Source organism: Athene noctua, chromosome 9 (genome assembly GCF_965140245.1).
Source record: "Athene noctua chromosome 9, bAthNoc1.hap1.1, whole genome shotgun sequence".
Classification (NCBI taxonomy): Eukaryota; Metazoa; Chordata; class Aves; order Strigiformes; family Strigidae; genus Athene; species Athene noctua.
The window spans coordinates 11,725,405-11,750,458 of NC_134045.1; the positions used below are offsets into that span (position 1 = coordinate 11,725,405).

The 25,054-nt window shown below is 39.5% G+C and overlaps 1 protein-coding gene across 3 annotated transcripts; it reads right to left on the reverse strand.

Moving 5' to 3' along the window:
- Window positions 1-1,828: 1,828 nt before the first annotated feature.
- HEATR3 (HEAT repeat containing 3) lies at window positions 1,829-24,727 on the reverse strand. Of its 3 annotated transcripts, XM_074913692.1 has the most exons (15): window positions 24,582-24,727; window positions 22,875-23,047; window positions 22,004-22,091; window positions 20,954-21,066; window positions 19,080-19,189; window positions 18,183-18,323; window positions 17,146-17,429; window positions 16,364-16,454; window positions 13,187-13,344; window positions 12,041-12,123; window positions 11,645-11,781; window positions 9,350-9,438; window positions 8,380-8,523; window positions 8,103-8,279; window positions 1,829-7,338 (listed from the first exon to the last, which is right to left on the reverse strand). In XM_074913692.1, exons 1-15 carry the CDS (start codon window positions 24,699-24,701, stop codon window positions 7,219-7,221), a joined length of 2,028 nt encoding a protein of 675 aa, XP_074769793.1. In that variant the 5' UTR covers window positions 24,702-24,727; the 3' UTR covers window positions 1,829-7,218. The 3 variants fall into 3 exon arrangements, with proteins under 3 accessions (XP_074769793.1, XP_074769794.1, XP_074769795.1); XM_074913693.1 differs by lacking the exons at window positions 22,875-23,047; window positions 24,582-24,727 and adding an exon at window positions 21,455-21,569 and having other exon boundaries at window positions 22,004-22,071; XM_074913694.1 differs by lacking the exons at window positions 22,875-23,047; window positions 24,582-24,727 and having other exon boundaries at window positions 20,954-21,061.
- Between the last annotated feature and the right edge of the window lie 327 nt (window positions 24,728-25,054).

Sequence of the window (25,054 nt, forward strand, 5' to 3'; positions counted from 1 at the left end):
AAAAGAGAAGCTAGGTGCTACATGGTATAGCCAAAGCTTCTGCAGATGGAAAAACACATTACATACAACACGGCAAACAGCAACATTGAGTAGTACAAGTTCAGGTCAGATAGTTTTATTTTTAGTGTTTTCATACTACAGCCTTAAAACATCTTTAATACCAGATAGAAAGTTTCCGGCATACTGCATAGAGGGCCTGGTGCTTCACATAGTTTCAGAATTGCATAGGAGAGGATTTCTCTTTAGAAAGACGGAGGTGGAGGTTTTGGAATTTAAAAGCTGCATTTCAATTCTGTGAGATGGACGGTTTGCAAAGAAGCCTTACTTAGCACCACTTCCTGATGACAACCAAAGAATAAAGTTCTGGCTTCTCCCCACCATCCCAGAGCAGGACATTTTGGCCTCATCCCTCCAGTTCTGTCAGGGTGTCTGACCTGCACTGTCCAAGAGAAACCCAACTACAGCAAGAAGCTGTAGGGTGAAACTTGTTTTTTGAGCTGACAGACTTAATTGCTTTGAGAATTAGGATCTGTGCCTAAAACTACCATCAAATTCTAAGTGAAAACTGGTGGGACTTAAGCACAGCTTGGAAGTGGAGAAAAACTACCCTGAATAATCCTATTTTCCAAAACCCACATACTTGAGTTATTCTGAGAATTATAAACATACCAGAAAAAGGTAGCTAGAAAATTACTAGCCTGATGTTTCTCCTACATCAGAGATGCAAATAAAACGGTTTCAATTCATGAACTTTTTCTTAAAGATACCACACAGAAAAGTGAGCATGTCTAATAAATTATTTCATGTTATCCTTAAGGAGATAACAATAATAGAAAAAATACCAAAATACCTGGTGGTTTGGGTTTTTTTTAAATCTAATCCTGCAAAAACAATTATTTGTTCTACACTCATAGCACATAAATGTAAATGCATTTTGTTGTAAGACTGAGGTTTATTCATTTACAGGATTCCTCAGTAGCAACCCTAGTCCCAAGCACATAAAGCCAGGACACAACACAGGTGGTGTAGATTAGGGACTATACCTATAGGATATTAACAAAAAAAAAGGGGAGGGCAAACACACCCCCCCTCCCCAACCCAACCAAAAAACTCCCCACCTGAATATGGTCAAACTGATTTTTTTCAATCATGACTTTGAACTTGAACTATTTTACTCACTAAGAAGAGAACTTCCCAGAAAAGGTTATTTAGAAACATCATGCATTTTCTAGCTGAAGCAGCCATTCTTCAGTTAAATTCTGAAAGTGCCTTTCACTCTCCATCAAGGGGTGGGGAGGATGGAAGAGGCCAATCCAATTTTCCTTAAAAGTTCAAAAAACCAATTCATATCAGAGGATAAAGAAAAATAATCCTCACTGGGATTTTTGTCAAAAAAGGAACACAAAACCAGGAGAAGGCATACTGAAATCCCAGTGCATCTTTAAAAGCAGTATAAGTATTTATGTGAGTGCCACGCAACCCCAGGGCTGCATCAGGATCCACAGCTGTGTTGAGAACATGTAGCAGCCACAATTGTTCTAACAGCGTAAAGATTATTACAATGGTATCTTATTTCAGCTCACAAGCAGTTTGATTTAAGCCTTTAATATAACAGTAGTGCAAGGAGTTCCTCACACTCAGACCTGAAAAAAAAAAAAGCATCTTACCATATCCTTTGTGTGTAAGTCTCAAACTATGTTTTTATGTGGTCGCTGAATTATGTCTGACAAAATGCCTCTCACAGAAACAAGGAACTTATGAAAATAATACAGAAGCAAAATGGAATTAGAGTGAATCGATTTAAATGCACGCTATTTTTCCCACAAGGTACAAAAGTTAACAGTTTGAATTTATTTGGAAATCAGACAAAAAACCCCACCACTCAAGTAAAAGATTCTTCACACACAAAGGCTCACCACGTTTCAGCCTTTGTGGAAAAACTTCACGTTCCTTAATCTGCTGTGACTGTCAGAGTTTTCAGTTTTTGCCAATTATCTTAATGTTATATATCTTAACAGTATGTCCAGCGCAAACTATATTTAGATTGTTTGCTCAATTCATCTGTGCCAGAAAGGAACAGTTACATTATTTTCATTTACCACTACCACTGCCTGAATTTGAATTTGCAACAGTAAATGTAAGGCTAGATGTTTCTATCCAATCCTTTGGGAATGCCTTTACTGAAAATTACTAAGGAAACAGAACTTATGTGCGTTTTTGTTTGGTTGGTTTATGTTAATATTTCACAAGATATACATTTCATTTATAATACTTAAACTTCAAACAAATTTTAAATTTTTTATGTGATAGTACTCATTTTGTAATTTTACTGTGCTCTGATTTTTTTAATATTTTATCTCAAAATCCAAAGTTAAAACCAAGCCAAGAAGTACTTGTTAAAGTGATCCTCGTTCCTCTACGATGACAATCTTTAAGAAAACCCGTACTGTGCAAAAAAAACCCTTCACTACACACCACAAACCCCAAATAGTTAAATTATTGACTATAATGTGGTATACAGCCATCTTCTGAATGCCAAGGCATGATGTATAAAAAGCACTTCACAACAAATGCTTATTTAAATCTTGCCACTTGTTTCTTTTCATAGAGAGCAAAAATAAAACCACACAGCAATAACTCCTTATCTACACAGTTGGGGATTCAACATTTTGCAGGCTGCAGAGAGGCCAAAGCAGCAGCAAATGCCACCAGTCCTACAGCTTCTGAACGGGGTGGGGAGGCAACAGCCCTCTTTACTTAATACCATAGTCCAACTTAAATTCAGCACCTATTTTGGTATAAAATCTCAACTCGGAGTCAGATTTTGTTGTGCTAGGTGTCAGACAGGGAGACAAAGCAGCAATCCATTCTTTCAAAGGATTGCCGTTTTTAACTGAAGCACAGACAGATGATGCCTTAGGGACCAGGATAAGCAGACAAATTCAGTTTCAGATACCTGTTTTGATACCAGTCTTATCTGTGTGATTACATGAACTGATGAAGATCACTTACGTCTATTTAGCATCTATTTACTTATGCTGCACACTGTCTAAATCAGTCCAATTTCTGCCACCCTCTAAGTATCTTCAAGATGTGGCTTTGCCTCTGTAGGCTATCAAGGATCCTGTCTTCATGTCAAGCTTACCTTATATCTGTTTAAATAAACCAGTGCCAGAAAATCCCCCAGAACATTTAATTTGCACCACATGATCACTTCTGCTGCTGTTTTAATCTTCCTTAACTGTGTTGGAACAACTGCTATAGCCTCAATCTTACAGCTTAGGTCTTACGTACTTTTAAATTTCCTGTGGTTTTAGACCCCGATCTGACACTGCTTTAAATCACTGATAACTTGCCTTGTCTTCCATAGCCAAAAGTTTTCAAAAGTCCTCCATGCTTCTCCTATTATTTTCTGCTTATCCCTTACAAGTAGAACGTGCTCTTTAACATAGAAAATTATTACCTCTCATTCAGTCACAAGACCTCCATTAGACACCAAGAGCAAGTCACACTGAACTGGTAGCTAGGCAAGTGATAGAGTAAGATTTTATCATTGAGAGAAATAAAAGCATGGACATCAAAATATGCAGTTGGCTAATTATTATTAGATAACTATAACGTAGAAACCTCAAAGGAAGAGGAGGGCTCCATTTTGCTATGGGCCACTGGTAAGGGCAATAAACTTTGACATGGTCTCACAACATGGGATGTTAGGAAATCACATATAAAAGTGTCATTAATATCAGCGATGAAGTTAATAAAAACACCTCCCAAGAGCTACAGCTTACCTATCAGCCTAAACATATTTGGTGAGCTGCAGTCAGAGCCGCCAGCTTGTAGGTGTTAGGTGCCCTCAGCCAAACAGGCCCACTAAAGTGCTCTGGTCGCCTCAGATGAAACAAAGGTGAAGGGACTATTTTAGTTTTTGTATGTTAGGGTTTTAGTACAAACTTGCAAGAAAGCAAAATGCCTTTGCATGTCCTCATTTCTCTTTCAGCTATTAGCCAGAAATGGCATGTGTACCAGAAGACAGAAGCAAATATGTTAAGCACGAAAAATCACATGCAAGCAGTATCGTTCATACTATGCACCTTATTATGACACAAATTATGTTTTGTAAGACATTCAAGTGATTAGTGCATAGCAAAAAAAAACCCCAAATCCATGCATTCCTCCTGCTGGGAACAGTTTAATATTTAAAAAACTGTCTTTTCACTTGAAGGAAAAAACCAGAGTCTGATAGATTACATTAAGAAAAACATGTTTTCTAGTGAATGCTCTATCTTCTATATATTTATCTGAAACTTTAAGATTCATATTTGAAGATGAAACATTTCTTCTTACTGGTAACCTAAAAGACCCCACCCTAAACAAAAAATAGCATAACTTCATTGTTCTAACAGTCCCCAGGAACCAGATTCTGATGGCTACACTTGATGTAAAACGCCAAGTCCTACACTTGGGACAGAGTAATCCCATGAAACAGAGCAGGCTCTTGACTGAATGACCAAAGAGCAGCTTTGGAGAGATGATGGACAATAAGCTGAAGAGAAGTCAGCAGTGCACCCTTGCAGTGACGACGGCCAACAAATAACGGGCTACGCTGGCAGGAGCATGGCCAGCAGGTCAAGGAAACTGATTACTGTGTTCCACTCAGCAGTCATGAGTACTGTGTCCAGTTTTGGGCCCTCCAGTACAAGACACAAGGGCAGGTCAAGCAGAAGGCCACCAAGATGGTTAGAGGGCTACAGCACATGATGTACAAGGAAGGGCTGCAGGAACTGGGTTTATGCAGTCTGGAGAAGAATGGAATATTATTACTGTTTTCAACTACCAAATGGAGGTTGTAAGAGGAGATGGAGCCAGACTCGGTGGTGTGCAGTCAAAGGACAAGGGGCACATTTTGCAGCAGGGTACAAGGGGAAAAAAGAAAGGCGTTCACAGTAAGGGCAGTCAAGAACTGGAAAAGGCTGTCTGAAGTTGTGGGGGCTACAAAGCTGGTCAAGTTTGTGGAACATATGTCTTATGAGGAGCGGCTGAGGGAACTGGGATTGTTTAGTCTGGAGAAGAGGAGGCTGAGGGGAGACTTCATCGCCCTCTACAGCTCCCTGAAAGGAGGGTGCAGAGAGCTGGGGATGAGCCTCTTTAGCCTAGTAGAAAGCGACAGGACAAGAGGGAATGGCCTCAAGCTGCACCAGGGAAAGTTTAGATTAGGTATTAGGAAGCATTTCTTTACAGAAGGGGTTGTTGGGCGTTGGAATGGGCTGCCCAGGGAGGTGGTGGAGTCCCCATCCCTGGAGGGGTTCAAGAGTCGGGTCGATTTAGAGCTTAAGGGTATGCTGTAGGTGGGAACTGTGCTAGGAGAACGGTTGGACTAGATGATCTCCAGGGTCCTTTCCAAACGAGATGATTCTGTGATTTCCATCCCTGGAGATGTTCAAGGCCTAGCACAACCTATCTTATTTCAAAGTAAGTTCTTGAGCAGAGACCTCCAGAGATCCTTTCCAACCCCGATCATCCTGCAATTCAGTGTAGCACGCCAAAATTGAGAGGAGACCTTTCCGGGTGAAAGTCTTTTTATGTGCTCCAAACAAATATTAATACCTTTTATCAGGCTAATATTATACTATCCTCAGTGTACAGCAAGTATAAGTAACAGTAGGATTAAAATCCACACCCTGTGCAGTCTTATGCCATAATCCACCCAGCTACTCTTTCCTCAGCTGTTATACTCCAGCCCTCTTTGCTGCCTGCCCCTGCCAAATCCCAGGACAACCTTTCAATCACTCGATGCTCCTCAGGACTTCTCCAGGCCAGGCTCAATGGACCTTGAGCCCTCCTGATCCCACTCACACACTCATTCATTTGATTAGCAGTCACTGCATCACCTCACACATTTCATCCAACTCCTGTAAAGTAATAGCAATAACAGGACTTCCAGGCAGTATAGCTGCTTAAACTCATTTTTCACTTTCTTTTGCATTTGACAAAATAGTGTATGCCAGGATTGCAGAAAGTCAGTCAATTTGCAAGTTATCCGATCAGTTCCTGAGCCTGCTTTCCAATGTAAGAGACTGAAAACTAACAAACTGAGCAACTTTGTAGGTCCATGCCTAACACCATGGGCAAAATTTTGCCAAAAACCAGATGCCTGTGCTAAGGCAGCATGTTAAGACAGGGGGGAAAAAATTTCCTATTTCGAAAATCACCATAATGAAATGTTCTTATATTTGGTTGCAGGTTTTTTCCCTTAAAATTGTGTATGAGAGGATCTCATTCACAGAAACAGAACCAAAGCTGATGTGTGGAAGTTCATATACAATCTTCATCAATGATTTTTTGAAAATAGTTTCCGTATTTTACAGCTTAAAAATCTCTATCACACATATTTGAAAAAGATATTTTAAGCAATTACAAAGCTACTTTAGAGAATATCTCAATATAAAAAAATACTTTTTATTAGGTACACTGCTTCCCTGAATTCAAATTCATCCTGATGTAGAATTACAAGAAAGTAAATCAGGAGACTTGATTTTCAGAAATACCAATCAAAGTAAAGCAAAAACAGGGAGCTGCGTGTAAACATAGTATCCTCTTACACTGACTTCCACAGCAAAAAGCTATCATACTGAATTTATCATAAATGAATCTGAAACAGTTTTCTCTTCAGTAAACCTCATGAAGTAACAGACCCAAGTGCTGACAGTAATCTACACACTTGTCACACACTTCTCCTGGGAAGTCTGCCATAAGTGCCTGTGCAATCCTAGAAATAGGTAAGAGCAAACAGCAAATATGAACATTCTGCCACTGCTCGATTCCCTGAAACACATCTTGAGCTTTTAAAATTTTTTTCTGGGTCTGGCACATAACCAAGATTATTCTCTAAATTACTTTTTCATGCAATTATAGTTTTCCACCAGGATACATAAAGATTTTGAAACAATGACAGTGGTGCTATGTACAGACGTCAGGACTGCAAGAGCACAATCTTATCACTGCTAACACTTTATCTCAAAGCATGCTCTGCTTTTTGACGTTGATGTGACTTCCATATTGCATCAACCCAGAAGTATAAAAATACTGAATGTAAAAAACCGCAGTATTAACATGAAAGCAAAACTGCTCTGCTCAATAAATTTTAGAAGTTCAAAACGGTTGTATTTTTGGAAAACATTATTCAATAAGGGAAACCTTAGTTTCAAGTTCCTCGATGTTTCAAGTTGGGGTTTTCCCTAGAGTCTCCTGATACGCAATGAATCTTCTCAAATTCATCTTCACATTGTCAAGAACACACAGTTGATCTGTACTATATTGTCCTTTGCCTTCTTTTCGCATCTGTAAAACCAAAAAATACATACTTTACTAATGGAGAAGTTTCTGCTATTAGCTCACCTAAAGCTTATAGTAATTCTATATAGGTCTTCTATCAAGACATGCTATCCATACCTTTTGAGAAGTCCAACGTATTCACATGTGCAGGTGTGTAGCTAGCAATTATTTCTGCGAGTCAATTGACTATTATACATCTCTGCCTAAAACTAGACTACTATTGGCATGCTGTTTATGTTTATAAATCTGAAACATATGCTTATTTTCTGTAGATTTTTGGCCTTGTGATTCTTGAAAATACAGAATACATGGTCTATTTTAATTAACTAACAACAGAACAAAAAGTCCACCTGCAACTAACTACAGCAAGTTAAAACCAAAAGATGTCAATGTAACTTTAGAAGGGACTTCTCTCCCACCAATTTAGCTGTTCCCCTCCACAGACATCTGCAGGACTTATTTTTTTTTAAACAAGGGTTTCAGAACAATGCAGTGATTTAGTCATCAATAACGCTGATGGGGTAATGCAGATGTTGCAATGCAGATGCTGCGCTGTTACCTTGACAGTTCTGTGAACTTCAAGGTAAATGTATTTGCTTTCTTCTAAAGCAGGATATCAGGAATTCGTTGGTTGTTTGGTGGTTTTTTTTTTTTTGTCATCTTATAAAGCCATACGTTCCTGCTTAATTATCTCTTCTAGCAGCCCAAATCTCAAAGCTTTAGCTCACATTGTGTGTTAAGACCCTGAGCTGGCTGCATTTGATGCCTACCCTCATCTTGAACACTGGCTGAAATTCTTTCAGTGCTGGAAGCAACTTGATCTGTACCGCTGCCTTTTCTGCTTCTTTACCATCTGCAAATACATCAAAAAGTGCATCCAAGGCTTCTCCTGCTACCACAAGAGAAGATTCCTTCATAGCAACGTCAAGAAGAAATTTTCCAATCATCTGAAATGAGAGAAAAATTGATTTTTCCAGCAATGCTTAAGAAAATTGAAAGAAATATCAGAACTGGTTTAGGCCTGCAACCCGAAGTTTGCTTTTTCACCTTTAGTGTTTCAGCTGTATCTTGTCCTTTTGCCAGGACGCTGCCAGAAATTCCAAGGATGCTCACTACGTTCACTCTAACACTGGCATTGCTGCTGTGAATACCAGCTTCACATAAAGCCAATAGCTGCTCAGGAGTCATACACTGTTGAGCAAGGGGAGAGAAAAAAAAAAAGAAAGACATCTTTATATTTTCATGGATATTTGCAAATATGACATTTAGATCATTTGCTTTTACAGAACACAGACAAATTTGTAACAGAGAAACAAAGAGTTCTGTATTTCTGTATTATGAAAACTACATCAATTCTGAAAATAGCAAGAAAAGAGTTAAACTCTCCCTTTCAACTTCTTAAGGTGTTTCTTCCGTAAAGTAACCAAGGCTGTCATGAAACTGAAGGAAAAAGTTCTGAGCTCAAATATATTGTCACAAATTTACCTAGCTCAATAGCTACTTCCAACTCAGTACAACTTATAGTACAGAAGCTAATTTTTCACTTTAAAGCCAGAGTGGACCAGCAGACCATGTAGTATTAAGTCTTGTATAACATACTATGATGCTTTATTCCTATATTTAGCTCCCTCATTCATATCCAACCAAGATTCTAGAAGGACAACCAGGTTCAGCTAGATGACATCAGGAAATAAAGAATCCACATTTCTATGTGCTAATTTCCTAAATGCTTGTCATTATATCCATCTCCTAAATATACTACTTGTGGCTTATTGCTGTTTTGGTTTGAAATAACTTTCACCTGTTTACATGTTAAGGAGGAAATACATTAAAAAAAAAGAATTCCTGTAAGGCCCATCAAAAAATACAAAGAGTGAGTGCTATTCAATCTGTTCTTTCAGTGTTCACAGTTGCTGAAATTTAGCACTTCATTTTAATGGTTTTGTTTCAAAAACTTTCCAGCACTATCTCACGTGAATCTGAACCTACCAGAGCATTTGAGTCTGACAGCTTTTACCTGGGAGATGTTCTTTGATGCCATTGTTTGTAGGAGAGCCCTCAAAGCACTGGTTATGGCTTCCAGGAATTCTGTGTCTGTAAGGAGTTCTGTCAAAGAATTGAACCCAGAGCCAAAAGTTAAACAATAAGATGAAGGATACAAAAAGCAAAGAAATACAAATTCCTTAATCCCTTAATTGTTCCTCCAGGTACTACCACAAACAGGAAGCACTAGATTTTCAGAGACTGGTCTTTGTAGGTTGTAACCATAGTGATTTGTTTGAGTTCAGTATTAATTGCATCTGGAGGTTAGACCACAGTTGGTCCTCATTTTCAGGCACATCCCTGGTTAAGCCACTTGTGTGACCTAACATATAGTACAAACCACTGCCGTCGGAACAGAAGCTTGAAAACTGGTATCACATGGAGGCCGTAATACAGGAACTGAGGAAACTACAGAAGCTGACTGCATACTGTAACTCCTTTCTTCTGTCTTTCAAGCAGGCTTTTTAGACATCCAGAACCCTGGACTCTTGCCAATTCATATAAAGCGCACGTTTTCCGGTGGTTTAATAACCTTTTGGAAATCGGACTCAAACACTGCATTATTCTCGTTTAACTACAAATTCATCAATACCAGCCATCATCTTCAATGCATGTTCTGCATTTCTTGAAACTTTTTATTTTCCTCAAATGTGTGCTTATTTTCTGGACCAGTCCAGAGGCAGAACCTCTTGATTATTTCATACGTATCTCTTCCTTTCCCATGTAAGCAACTAGATCTTTATGCCTCTCACCCTGCAAACCACAGAATTCCTATTAACCACATGTTGATACATTATCAACTCTATCTGGCAGTTTCCATCACATTGCATTTAACTATTAAAAAAATATTAACAAAAATGGAACTGGGTCGCTGAACTAATTTATTAGCACCCTCTGCCTTCGGCTAGCCACTTCTCCAGTGTCATCTAAGGACTTTCTGACTATAGCAAAGCATAACATGTAGACCCTGAAATCTTGGAAGTGCTGCTCTTACACCACATTTGTGGCTACAAATGAAGACGCTTGAAGGAAGGGAAGAAAACAGAGCTTCTCAGGCTTCTAAGAGACAAGAAATGACAAAGCTATACATATGCTAGACTTCAACAGATCTCTTAGGAAAAATGCTTCCTGACAATTTTGAGAATTGGCAGGCTATTCCAGCCTCTAAGAATATCTTTTTTTTTTTTTTTGAAAAGCCATCATCACTGACCTTAAAACAAAAACAGATTATCAGAATAGTCTGAATGAAGCAGCCTGTCAGGGAACCAGATCATCAACTTGGAACCAGTTTGGGTTTGTTTTTTTTTCCTTTTCTATTAATCTCAGTTCAGCTTCTCTAGCGTCAGTAATAGAGAGATCATCGCATAAATGGTCCAACAGTATTATTGGTATGATGCTGATTTGATATATAAGATTACAGGAGGTAGCTGGAAATGCTAACTGCTGCATATCTACACTAGGGCATCCAGTAATACTGATGCTAGCAGATGCATGGGGAAACCATGACAGTATCTCTGTGAAATAGCGTGCCTTGGAGGAACTACAGTGGATATATTGTGGTGTTTACCAGGATATATCTGATATTCTAAAAGAGTATTTTTAGAAAAACGAAATATATTGCCTTCTCCATTGAAATCTAACCACCACCATAACAAGAAGTTGAGCAGTTTTAATATTTAGTCATAAAAACTTTGCGTATTTTCTTACTACAAATATATTTTCAATAAAGCATATCCTGGACACAAGGTGGCTGCTCTTTTTCCTACTGTAATAAACATGTACATTGTGAAGATTTTTGCAACAACCACCTTTGCCATAACTTCATAAGGTTTCAAGAAAAATTATATGAAAGACTGTGCTAGATACCCTTTTTTTCACATCTCTATTTAGGCTAGTCCCATCTTCTTCATGGATTGTCTGATTGATGAAAAACTGCTATTATTACAAATATAATCAAGAAAACAGTTCTGGTCTCACAGCAAGGCAGGATTCATCCACTAATTTAGTCACTTCCTGTGTGCACACAGCTATGTAAAGCATATTCTTGCATTAGGATCATACTTACTCAAGATGCAATTTGGATAAACCCATCTTATCAGAATACCCTGTTTTGCCAGCACATTTCCAACATTCAGTATCCTTATTTTGAAAGGCCAAAGGGATAAAATTAGTAATAAAATGGAGTTAAAACTTAACAGTGTACATAGCTAGTCTGTATCTATACGATCAGCAAAGAGGGTCAGCAAGCCCCCTTTACTAAACATCTTACCCATTTTGGAAAAGACTAGTCGCGAGAGATGCTGTGCAAGCGACTGAAGTGCTGAAGCTCCTCCAAGACAATCCACGTCTGACACTAACAAAATGCTGTGAAGACATGTTAAAGCTCTACACTGCACTGCATTCAGTCTGGAACAAACAAACAGAAAAAGCACTTAGCAGATCTTTTTGAAAACAGTTGTCAAAATACAAAGAATAATCTTGAATTAAATAAGGCTGTGATCCAGTGTGCAGTTTATAGAAACATTTATATCTCTATTCAAAATCACTTAGCAGATCTGCCATTGTCCAGATCTTAAAAGTAACCCAAAGATGGACAATCCTTCTAAGAGTTCTAAAACAACTGAATATACATGAAAAATAGCAAGAGAGACAATGAAATTCCTACTTTTTAATTAATGGTTTCCAAGACGGATTGTGCATACAGATGTCTAGAGCAACACTGTTCGGAAAAGCAGTTTTTTCAAGAATCTGAGGAGGGGAAAAAGAAAGGTTTAGCAATAAAGCTTTTTTTTTTTTTTTTAAAAGAAGTGTGTTTGGAAGGAAGACTGAAATTTTAGCTCAATGTCAAACGGATACTTCAAACTACGTGTTTCAGAGCTTTCCGAGTAGCAAGTGTCTCACCTGCTAAAAACGCCAGAATCTTTGTCAGTCACTCAAACGGTGCAATTATACACTGGGTCTAGCACAGCATATTTTAAGTATCCAACTGTACTGAACAAAAAGTGATATTCTAAGTCTCTGCTGTTCTTTTTTATTTAAATCTTTCTTCTTAAAGATTCCGCTACAGAATTTTCAGCTAGCTGCAAGTCTAAAAGACCTCGCCATGAAACTCAGACTGCTTGTTATTAAGCCTGCAATGTTTTAATCTCACACCTTGATGTCTTGGGTCAGAATTCTACAATGCTGATGAACTAGCCTAATAACTGAATCAAATGATGAACAACGCCAAATAAGAATGAGCACAACAACTCTGAAACAAGAACATCTGAATTCCTGTCAGTGTCAAATACGGTACTTCCGATATTATATATAAAACAGGGGGAAAGAGGACCTTGTACTTTTTCAATGCTGACTGTTGCCATTCTCATATGTTACTTCCACCTCATTTAGCTAATATGGAAATCTGGCAGTCATGCTTCTACTCAAAGCTTCCTTTCTTTTTGCAGGTAATCTTTTTCATGTCCAAATCAAGGAATAACCACCTTTTATTTTGGAAAGCCAAATTAAAAAACAAACAAACAAACGAACAAAACCAAACACACACACCCCCAAAAAAACCCAACCAAAACCCAACAGATTTCTGAAACACGTGAACCTTCTATTCCCACTTACATGAAGAAATTATTCAGTTCAAGACAGCTCATGTGATGATGCACTACCTCTAGGCCAATAAAAGTGAGGCTAAACTGATTTTTAAAAACATTCCTTTTCTCTAAATGGATTGGGATAATTTGTTTGCCTAACCTGGGACACAAATCAGGCACAAGAGAAAGACTGTACCATGTGTTGGAAGTAAAATAAAATACAATACCTTCTTTGGAATGAGGTTGTTCAGAAATGCTGAGTTAACCTCATCAGAGAGGCACAGCGGTGACATTAGCAGCCCGGTCCCCTCATTGTATGAGTTCTCCATAAACAAGTCGCTTTCATCACTGCTGGAGAGTTCTTCCCATTCGTCATCAGAAGGATCTGAAAACAGAATACAGACTTATAAATGTAACAGCACTCATGCAGTAAGTACCCTACTTGTCAATTACACTTGGCTTCACCTCTTGGTTTAGGAGTCTTTAAACTCTTGGATTCTAAGGAAGTCCACACAAACCAAGTGCCAATAAGCCACAGTTCTAAATATTATACTACTTTTGTTTAAATTGTTTTATTTTAAAAAAAAATACTTTATATTCATTCAGGCAACAAGTATTCTTATGAGAGAGATTCCTCATACACAGATACTTTATTCTCTCATACTAACTATGCTTCACTTAAAGATACCAGAAAAGGTATAGAAGAAACATTTCACAGAGCATTTACTAAGATTTTAACTTCGATTGTACCATTTTACTTTTTGAGGTAGATTCAAGCATGCAAATACACCAGTCTGACTTAACTTGTACACTAACCGCAATCAGTTTTAAGGCAACTGTTCCCTCTGGCAATCCCAAAGCCACAGACAGACAATCTCTGACTGGGCAGTAACTGGGCTGGATGAAGAAGTTACTGTCTCCAAAGCAAGGTGAGTTGAAAAGAAATGATGACAGCAAAACAAGCCAAAGCAAGCCAGATCATCTCTGTTTGCCATTCCAAGCCACATCTTTTAAGTAAATTAAACCAGGTTTATAGTTATAGACCTGAACTACGTTTATACTTACATGATTTACTCTACTAGCAGATCTGTAAGGGCAGACATGGTGAGAGGGCTTGAGGTGGTACTAACAGGCATAGCTACTGTAAAGTGAATAATCTGTCCATGGCTAAAGGCAGAATTGACCTGACAAGAACAGGCTAAGTCCATCATTTATATTTAAACTGATATATCTACATCCACGGCATTTACACCGATTTATCTAAAGTTGGTTTAAACCTGGTTACATTTTAACTGGTGTGACATTGCTGCTTATGCAAGTCCTAAGTCTACAGGTTGGACTGATCCTCCTCACTGATAGGTGAAAGTTCTGCCTGCATACATCGGTGAGGATATTTAACTACTGCGATTAAAAAAAAAATATCATATTTTCCCCCAAGTAATTTTGTCTGACAACAGATTCACATGAGATCTAGGTACTGTAGTAACTAGAGTAACAGCCATGCACTTTTTCTGCAGCAAAAGGTAAATTAATTCACTTAAAATACAGCAAGAAAGATTTAAATGAACACATTTCACCTGCACTGTGCAGCTTAAGAATTTATTTGAAGGTGATGACTATTGTTTATCCAGTGCAAACTAACTCATCAGGCTGTGGCAACTTGAACACATGGGCACTTTCTTTTGCTTATGGTAATATCCAAGTAATCCTACTGCCATAATATGCTGTTGTTAATAGCCTTTGCATGAGGTAAGGTTATCTTTTATGCTTTACCAACCCACAGTAGCAACAAGCATGAAAACAAAGCAGACATCCCCCTTCAGTCAGTCTTTTGCCTCTTCCAAAAAAATTCCATCTGCATTTTTACAAAGCAAAGAAAACATGAATCTCCTTTGAAAACTAAATAAGTGTATGAGCTGACCATGCAATTCAGCAACAGCAAAGACAACAGTCATCCTGTGTTCACAGTGAGTGACCAGGACAGAGCAGGAACTGGGCTCTAGAACATCATCCCATGACTAATCAGGTTTCTTGATACGTTCCTGGAAATACAGAAGCATTTCCAATGGCAACCCCATCTTAACTAGCGTTTGTAACCTACGAATTACAGACTGGACAGCAATGCTGGAGTCTCCTGGCCTCGTTTCCATGCCCCCCCCCTAAGGGGAGACCACTCTATGCTTCTTCCAAACACCAGTCAGCGTTCAGTAAAACACATCTCTTGCCAGCCTGGTTATCTCCCCCAGTTCTGCGGCCAGGTGAGTGTTTCTATGAACTGTTTTAGCCCTCAAATAACGAAAATTAAATGAACAGCTGCCTCTGGATTCATCTTAATTTCTACAGACTATGTTTCTCTCTGCCCATGAATGGGTAGAGTACTGTGGTGAAACACAACACAATCAACCTTACATTACACTGAGTGAATGGCAGAATATGCAGCTTATCCACAAGAGAGTTTCCAATTAAAGGGTAAAGCTTATGAATTACAGCTCATTAGATGAGAAATGCAGTTATGAAAGGAACCTCATATACTAGGTGCAGAATTTACTTGCACTGTAAGAGGAAAAAAAAAAAAAATCACCACTGGGAATATCTAGGTATTACTGTGGATTTTAATAGAATCTGGAAGATTTACGCAGAAAGTTATCTCTGACACAATTACTTTTGCATCAGCCTTACAAACTGTAGTAGCAATTAAAGTTTTCATGTTTTGGAGGGGGTTTTTTGGGGTAGTTTTGTTTGGTTGTTTGTGGGTTTTTTAAACAGAATTTGAGAACTGCTTATTTTGTTTCCCAAATATTAGGAGACAAGCTATCAAAACCGAATATCAGAGTCCACAGAATATACAGAGCATCCAGAATAACAGTATTTTTCCCCTCCAAAAAAGCTCACAAAGGTGGAACTCTGATCAGCCAAAGCCTGCATTGCTGCCAGAGTTTCATGCAAAAGCCGTCTCTCACCATCCTTTTACAGCACTTACAATATCAAAACTAAATCAAAACTACAAGATTTATCATGCCCCTGTCCTGCAATAAGATTCACACTCATACTGTATCAGATGAACACTCAGATGGCTCTCTAACTGAACAAAGATTTTGTTCTAATACTTTTTAGGAAATACCTCTTCGGCACAAGTGCTTTTTCGCTTGTTCTTAAATGTTGACACATGTAGTATCATGCAAAAAAATATGTAATCAACAGAAACTACTTAAATAAGAAAAAACACACTTAAATTAGTAACAGAAATGACAATCCAATCTGCCCCCCAGATAAGGGTACCAGGGACAGTAAGTCTGTGTGAATTCACCCTTAAAAGCCAAGATCACCAAACAGCAAACTAAACATGACATATTCTAGAAACAAAATGCACCGCAACACTTGCAATGAAAGAGATTCCTACAAACCTTCACTGCAGCACATATTAACAATGATTTCCAGAGCAGTCTGCTGAGCCATCAGTAAAGCTGTCACTTCTTTCAATTCCCACTTATCAGACTAAAAAATAAAAACATGAACCAAATTTAATTTTGTAAAAGAATGTTGCAGTGCAATTTAAAGTACCCAAGCTGTCAGTTAAAAATAGAAATCAGCCATTTCCTCTTCTCATCCTACAACAAAACTTTAAAAAAAAAAAAACCAAAACAAGAGGAAATATCTATCATCTTTCTGTTGAATGTTTCATTAACAGATTTTACCTTCAAGAAACGCCACCTGCAGTAAAGTCACAGCAGAAAATATTACCTAATGTTATCTAAAACCCTAACAGAAACATGTATTTCTGTTATTCTTTTAATGTACTCAATAGTGAAGGCATTTTTTAACCTCTGAGCCATCTCCACTCATGACTGACTGGTTGCAACCATCAAAAATCTCAGTCGCCTTATGCAGAAATCAAAACTTCCCACAGTAGCTACAAGTGGAAGTGTCAGATAAACCCTTACCTTCCACTAGAGGAAAAAACTGAAAATGCACTTTCCTGATGTGCTGTGCAACTTGGCCACATTGGAACAAGTTGTGCTGAAATTCTCCATGATCATCTTTGAAGTTGACTACAATAGTCAAGCTGTTTGGGAGTCAGGATTAGTAACGCTCATAGGTAGTTTGCTCTGGCTAACGCTGAGCCAAGAGCAGTGAGATGCTCAGCCAAACGCACCAACATGTCCGAGAGCCAGCCAGCCACACTTACTGGAAGTAGATCTGAAATGTCATTTTCTCTCCTGACTTTTCCTTTCGGTATTTCTTCCATGTTATCATCTTCACTCAAAACGCAGTTGTCTATAACATCACTCATGTTTTCTTCTGTGTCTGTCTCCGCAGCAAGTTTTAACCTGTTTTTTTCAGCTTCATTCATACGAATAATTGTTTCACCAGCATCTATTGCTAATGATTCTGAAAAAATCTTCAGGATTACATTAATCATGCCTCCCAGGCTGCCTGGTGGAATGGTATCCTTGATATTCCAAATAGTGCCTAAACAAGATATAGTTGAAATATAAAAATTATTAAAATACTCAATTCCCAGTTCTGCAATAGCCATACATTTTGTAAGGACACAGTCTCCACTATTTAAAATACCCAGTGCTTATATTTCAGTATGAATGTTCAAGTCTTTTCTCTACAGACTTGTATTTTCTTCTTTTTAGCATGCTAGATACTCATCTGTAGTAACTATGTTACACCCACATCTTAAGCTCAAATCTCAGCATGTATGTATACACAGAACATATGTGGAGCCCCCTTGGTGACAACTTTTTACCTGCAATAAAAAATCCACATGAGATATCAATTTTCTAAGGATTCTCAAAATTAATTTATTATACTCCAGTATCAAAAATCACCATGGTTGAGCATCTGAGGTAGAAAGAAGAATGCAAGGTAAAGAACCTAAGGTAAAAATCTATGCCTGTTAAGATCAAAACAACTCTTGTACTACTTTTATTTGACTCATTTCACTTTTGAAAACCAAATGAACAGTTAAAATAGGTTATCACACTGAGCAGGTACTGAATTCAGAATCAAGCATTTAAGACCATTTTAAAACTAGTTGCAAATAACTGGTCACTCGAAAACACAATCCCAAAAGGCAGAAATATCCTCATAAACAATCTATACAGGCTTTAACAATCTGATGTCCAAACTATAGCAGAGAAGACTAAGCCTTCTGTCCTTCCCACCCTTCTTTACCTGCCGTGCTCTGCATCACAACAGCCTAGAGCATCATACCTGCTATCAGTGTTCTCAGAAGGATGTGCTTCATTGTGCTCTCTGGACACAATATCACGGTTTCCAATACTTGTTGTGCAGAAGCATTAAATGAAGAAAGAAGATCTGGATTATCTTCCGTCACTGCCTGCAAGCAGTTTGCTGCAGCAAACAACACAGACAACAAAGATAATTAACAGACCCGATAGTAGCTTTCACTCTCCTAATGAGAAAACATTACCTTCCTGACAGCTGGAGTAATGAAACACAGACACAGGGAAAAACATTTCATGCAGCATCATGTTGTAATGGCATGACACTGTCCTTCACAAGCTGTGTTTCAGATTAAAAGACATTCTGTGGCAAACCTGTACATAAAACAGGTGAGGACAGTACCACATCAGACAGGGGAATAGCTGTATTAATTTCAGCTACTCAAAATTAAATTTCTCCATTGTAAACTGTCTAGAGACAACACCAAAAAATGTTGCAAGCACATATAGTTGTAAGACCATTATATAAGACTGTAACAACAACACTAGTAAAACCACGTTGAAAGTGACAGGAGTTATTTGGATTTGTTTCAAATGGACTATGTCCTTTGCACCACAAATTAAACCCTTCATTACCAAAACCAGAAAATGCAAAAGCAGAGCCTCCATCTAGAGGTTTCTTTCCTCAAAATTTTTCCTCCTATGTCACCACTGATAAGTCATTCTCCTTTGGACTGAAAACAAGCACAACAGATGGCAACTTCTGAATGACATGCTGTTCAGAAGGGAATTCAAAGTCTTTTATTGATTGTAAAGTTTAAGTAATGCTAAGGTAGGTGCGTTATCCAACCGACGTGACATCATTTTATTTATATAAAAGAAAAAAAGGATCTTTTAATCTTTATCTTCATTTTTTACCACTTACCTACTGAAATAGCCAGATCCACATTTGTGGAAAATTTCTTCATGTAATGTAACACAGCCTCCAGACATCCTTCTTTATTGAATATGGATACTGCGGTGCTGTTGCATTCACTAATGCATGAGAAAGATTAATAAAACACTTCTCCCAGGATAAAATTACTGTAACATTTTAAGTAACATGCACTCACTATTACTCACATTTTAAAAACCTACCTAAGAATTACACATTAGTCAAAGAGCTACCCTTCATTATCAAGGTTATAACCAACTCTCTATAATGGAGAAAAAGAACCTGCAATACCCTGGACACCTTTGAGGAAAGCTGTCTTCTGCCAGCTGCTTCCTCACACACAGTATTCAGGAGTTTATTTGGGAACCTAAGTACAGTGCTATGCGGACAGAGCCAGCCAGAGGGTGAAAGGTTATAGCTGCAGGCTACAAGCCAGCCCAGAGCTTTCTGCAGCCATGGAAGACTTCATCCACAACAGAGCGGGCTGTTGCCTTTCACATCAATATTCGCTTACTCCAGAAAATTACATGCATTCAGAAATGCATGCTACATCAATGCTAAATGTGACATTTACTTTATTTAACAGTGGGATTTGTGTTTCTTCAAGTTTTCACAGCTATTCCCATTTTTAAACTAATATATTGATATAAGACAAATTCAAACTAAAAAAAACATGGGACCTAACTAGCTACAACGGTCTTCAAAAATTTACATCTGAAAGTATGTCTCAGCATCAATGCCAGACCCAATTTTATCAGTACCAAACTTGGCAACAAAGTCAGCAGTTCACAGTCATTGCCACAAAGTTCAAAATACAGAATTGATTTAGAGAACACTTAATGATTATAGTTCCTGCTCCAAAGAACTTATGTCTACAAAAGCAATAAAAAAATGAACACAAAACATTGTTGAGTCAGTTACAAAGGGTCATGTATTCTGTGTAAGGTGCTGAGCAATCAGTTTCTGTACTGTTCTAGATTCCAATTCCTAAAAAAAAATTTAAAAATAAGACCTCAAGCAAGCAGCCATACCAGACAGACAGACATAGAGGCAGCTCCACCGAAATACTGTACAGTACAAAACAAAATCCTGTATGGACCAAAGTCTATAATGACGTGGAGCTATTACAAAACAGAGAAACAACACAAAATTCAAGGAGAACTTTCAGAACAGGTTTGTATCACTTCGATGTTTATAGCCTTTTCTGTATTAATAGCGTTGCTATTTCTCTCCCTTCACCTGGTGTTTCCAATGTACACTACTAATTGAACAATTAACTTCCTCACATAATTAAGTAGATTTGTATCAGTGCCTCAGTCACTAAGGGATAGTTTGTCCAAATATTTAATATTAACTTTTGGGATGACATGGAGAGGTAGGAAGTAGTACAAAAACTCCTCATATTCCCAGAGCACTGGAGTCCACTGATCAGAATTCAAGTTTCTCCATCTCCCGTATCACGATAGGGAGCTACAGGAACTGCATGCAAGACCCCACAACCAAAACTGTACAGCAGCCTGTGACAGAACATGTTCAGAAAACAGTATCAGAACTTAGGATGAACAACTAATAGAAAAAAAAAGTCATCACTCTCCTAAAACTAATGACCAACTTGGTGCACTTTTAGAATCCTTCACTTACAAAAGTAATTTATGGTAGAAGACAAACTGGTACTTCAGATCAGATGAGAGCTTGCTGTTTATTAAGCAAGGCACACATAGGAGCAACACAATCAGAAATCAGAATCAGCAATTGAATATATCTTCCCATGCAAGGACAGTAATTTCTGCCTCAATTACCATGCTCTTTTTCAAGAACAATTTAATTTAGCTCTTCTAGAAGGACAGTGTTTACACAGCACTTACCATACATTCCATAGCAAATTAATAGCCTCATTGGCTATGTCTTCAATATAATTTTTGTTCATCTCTCTGCATTTCCTTGGAGAGAGCTGGTTAGCATCTAGTCCAGTGCTACACTACAACCAAACAAGAGAACCAGGGTTGGGAAACAAACAAGCCAAGAAGAAAAGCAAAAGCTTAAAACACTGGCAGCAGATTAAATAGATCTCTCACTAAGTGTTTATTACCAGAAAACCTAACTAGTTTCCTATTCTCTATGAAAACTGGGCCACAATGGAATTGAATCACTGATAATTTTTTTCTCTTGTAGAGACTCTTACAGTACTTGCTTTGCATTCAATAGTGTTCGGAAGCATTTCTTTTTGCAGAGAAATACTCAGCAATGTTAGAACCTGAAATGCTGTTTCTTGCTAACAGTCTGTAAGCAATTTTCAACAGCTCTTTCTAATCACAAAGACTAATTCAGCTAATATCTTGCTGTGCTTTACAATAATGCTATATTACCTATATTTTAAAATGGGGAAGAAACATACAGAAAATGATGGCATTGCTCAAGGCTGCTCATACAAAGACAGCAGGTGACAGAATTCAATGCAATTTCCAAACTGTACTGCAACACCTGGACCAAACAAAGAATAGGTATTCAGTACAGATTATTCTACAATAACAGTAAGAACCCAGTTGTAAACCCAAGCTTTCATTTAGACAAATTTGTTTACCAAAAAAATCTCACTACAATAACGTTGTAACATAAATACTGGATCTGGAACTTGATTGACTGACAGAATAGACTTGTCTTTACTAATGTTCCAGATCAAAAATCTCCAGAACATTTATGCAAAAATCATCCTAGGCAGCAAACCTCAGCATGGACCCAAGTTAGCAGGTCAGGAGGCTGAGGCAAGTGGTTTGAAATCTCTGGAATAATTTTTGTACTGTTAAACCTACTGACTTTCAAATATCTTGACAATAGCTACAAAAATTAACTATTTTTGAAAACTGGATAATTCAATGGCTAGAACACTTTTAAAATCATAATAAAAATAAACACACCTCTTTCAGAAGTGCGACAAGAGGTGTCATGATGTCTTTTGTCACCATGTCATCACAGACATCAAATCCTCCACAAGCACTCAGATTTCTGGGGGGGGAAAAAAAGCTTTGGATCAGATTTAAAACATTCCTGGGAAGTATTGTAAGCACATGCATTTGGTATTCTTCTCTAAAAGTAATGGTACTTTTTGTTTTAAAATCAATCTGCCTAATCAGTACCTTCAGTCTTCTACCTTTCTAACATAAAAGAATAACTTCGATGTTAGGAAAAAACCTAATATTTTCATTACTTGTCTAACTAGAAAGCTTATCTGTATGAAAATATTACTTCTGTCAGGTGTTACTGAGTGTAAGATACAACATCAACGTTAACAAGTATTAGCATTACATTTTTGTACAAATAAAGCAAGCTGTAGGTCTGACCACAGAACACCAATTCAAAATGACGCTGTTCAGTATTTACAAGTTTCTCAAAAAGCCAGCTATGTGCATTCTCTAACCAAATCGCTGCTTCTACATTAAGAGACAAAATGCCATACTAATGGCATTCAAATTCTCTGTATTTCTTCATATACTGTTGGTCTTTTCTTCTTAACATAAGGATGGAAAGCAGGGCACTCCACTGGAAGTACACAAAACGGTAGCAACTAACTTAAAGCTTGCTCCTGACATTAAAGTCTCATGGCAGCCTACTAGAGAAAGAAAATCCACTATCTCGGGGACTTTGACTGATGTAGGCTTACTTACACAAAACAGAGTTAAGGGAAGAAAGGCTGGCATTCAAGTTCATGGCTTTCAACAGCAAAACCCCACTCTTTTCTTTGCCATGCCAAGGGTACCTCATTCTAACTGAGTATTAGCAATTGCTTACCGGAGAGCACCTGCAGCTGTCTCGCGAACAGCTAAACTGTGATCCATCAATAATGGTCCTAAGCACCGGACAACATCTCTCTGCAGAAAGGCTGGAATTACGTGCTTCTGCTGCAACAGTTTGGAAATACTGGCACAGGCATACTCCCGCACTTCAGCGCTTGGATGCTGCAGCTGGGGAGACACAAACAGGGCAGACTAGGAGCAAGGGAAAAGGTAGCTTAAGTTTTTATTGGGTGAAGAGACTGATCTGCTTTTTGCTTTGCAGGCCTGAGGCACTGTAGCTCCTGTCTTACTGCTCCTGAATGAAATCAAGAGCTTTTAACTTCCATGGAAGTTTATCAATCTTTGCCTGGGTTATGTGTGTTAACTATACAACTAGATAAATACTATTCTGGGTGTCTTAACAAGAGAGCCATAGTTCAGACACAGATTTGTCACTAGCTGGCACCAGTGAGACCTCATATCTACCTTTGATTATGTTTAAAAAACAAATGGACAAAAGTGGGTAAAAACACCATCAAGGAAGTATAACAGACATAACATATGCCACCATAAAAAGACCCTAAATAATAAAAAAAATATGAAAAAACATGATAGCCTTTAGACTAAAAACATCTGCTTAAAGACAATGAGCAAGCCTTCTCTACATCCAGAAGACAATACTGACTTGTGCTGTAACAGAGATTTAGGTGACATGTAAGAACTGCAAACCACAGAAATAATAAAACAGCAGAAATGCCTATCCTGAAAGGTCACCGAATTTGTTGAAAACCTAACAAAAAAGATAAACATCTGCTGAAGAGCAGAGTGGAAGGGAGCCGAACATCAGCTCCTGCCTTACTGAAACTGATAGAAGTCTCTCAGTTCTGCCTTACCTGCACATTTATATTTTTTTCCTTTTTTTTTTTTTTTTAAGACTAAATAGATTAGTCCAGAAGAATGACCAAGCAGTGATTTGTTCAATGAGTTCAGTTAAGTGCAGTGAACACTGGGAATTTACCTACTTAAGGAAAACAGATTTTTACTTCTGATTCTAAAGTCACATGGGCAGGAAGAGGTTTAAACTAGTTTTCATCTGTAATACTTAAATCAGACCCAGGAATGTGGCCAACAAGTGGCCAAGCCCAGTTTTTTTCAGCATTTTCTATCAGTTGTTTCTGACGTGTGGATCTTGGACTGACCGCTCTGGGTACCTGTAGGAAAACTCTCCAGCCGGGGGCACTGAGCCCTGGCACCGCCAGAACGCCTTCAAAGCCTCTCCTGGGACGAGGGGCACAGAGCAGCCTCCCGCCCCGGCCCGGCCCCTCCGAACCGTTCCGGAAGGCTCAACGAGAGGCCGGGCGGGGTGCCGCGCCCCTCGCCCCGCCGCCGCCCCTCCCTGCCCAGCCGCTTGCGAGCGCAGCCGTGACGCCGGGGAAGCGACGCGGCTGCAGGAGGGACGGGACGGGGCGGCGGGGGATGCCCCGCACGGCTCCTTCCCGCAACCGCGGGCGGGGAGGGAGGGAGCCGTGCTGGGGGAAGGAGCCCGCTGGGAAGGGCCGAGACGTCGCCCCACGCCCACCCGCAGCGGCGGACACAGCACCCCCCCGCCGCCGCCCGCAGCCCTGCGGGACCGGGCCGCGCCGGGGCTGCCCCGCTCCCGATCGGGGGTTGCGCCGAGCCCGCCCTCGCCCCGCCGGCGGCCGCCCCCGGTTCCCGCCCGCACCTTCTCCAGCAGCTCTGCGGCCGGCTCCTCCTCGGGGCCGGCCTCTCCGCCGCGGCGCTGCTCGGGGCCGGCGGGGGAGAAGGGGGCCCTGCGGAACCGCCGCGCCCGGCTCTTCCCCATGGCTCCGCGGCCGCCGCGCCGCTCGGCGCCGGCGCACCCACGTGTGCGCCCCCGCGCAGGCGCAGCCCCGGCCCCGCGCCGCTCCGCGCCGGCGGACGCCTCCCCCCGTTCCAGCCAGGGGCCCCCAGCCCCGCACCAGCGGCGTCCTCACGCCTCTTCCAGGACACGGCCTCTACTCGGGATGATTCCCCAGGTCTAAAACTCACAGGAGGCAAACGGCGAATGAAACGATTTCCTCCACCAGCACCGGGAGGGCGGGACGGACCTGTGGGACGGAAAACCGGAAGGACTTTCTCCCTGGGGTCAGTATCTGAGAGCGTAAGAACCGCATCAAATACAGGAAATGTTGGTCC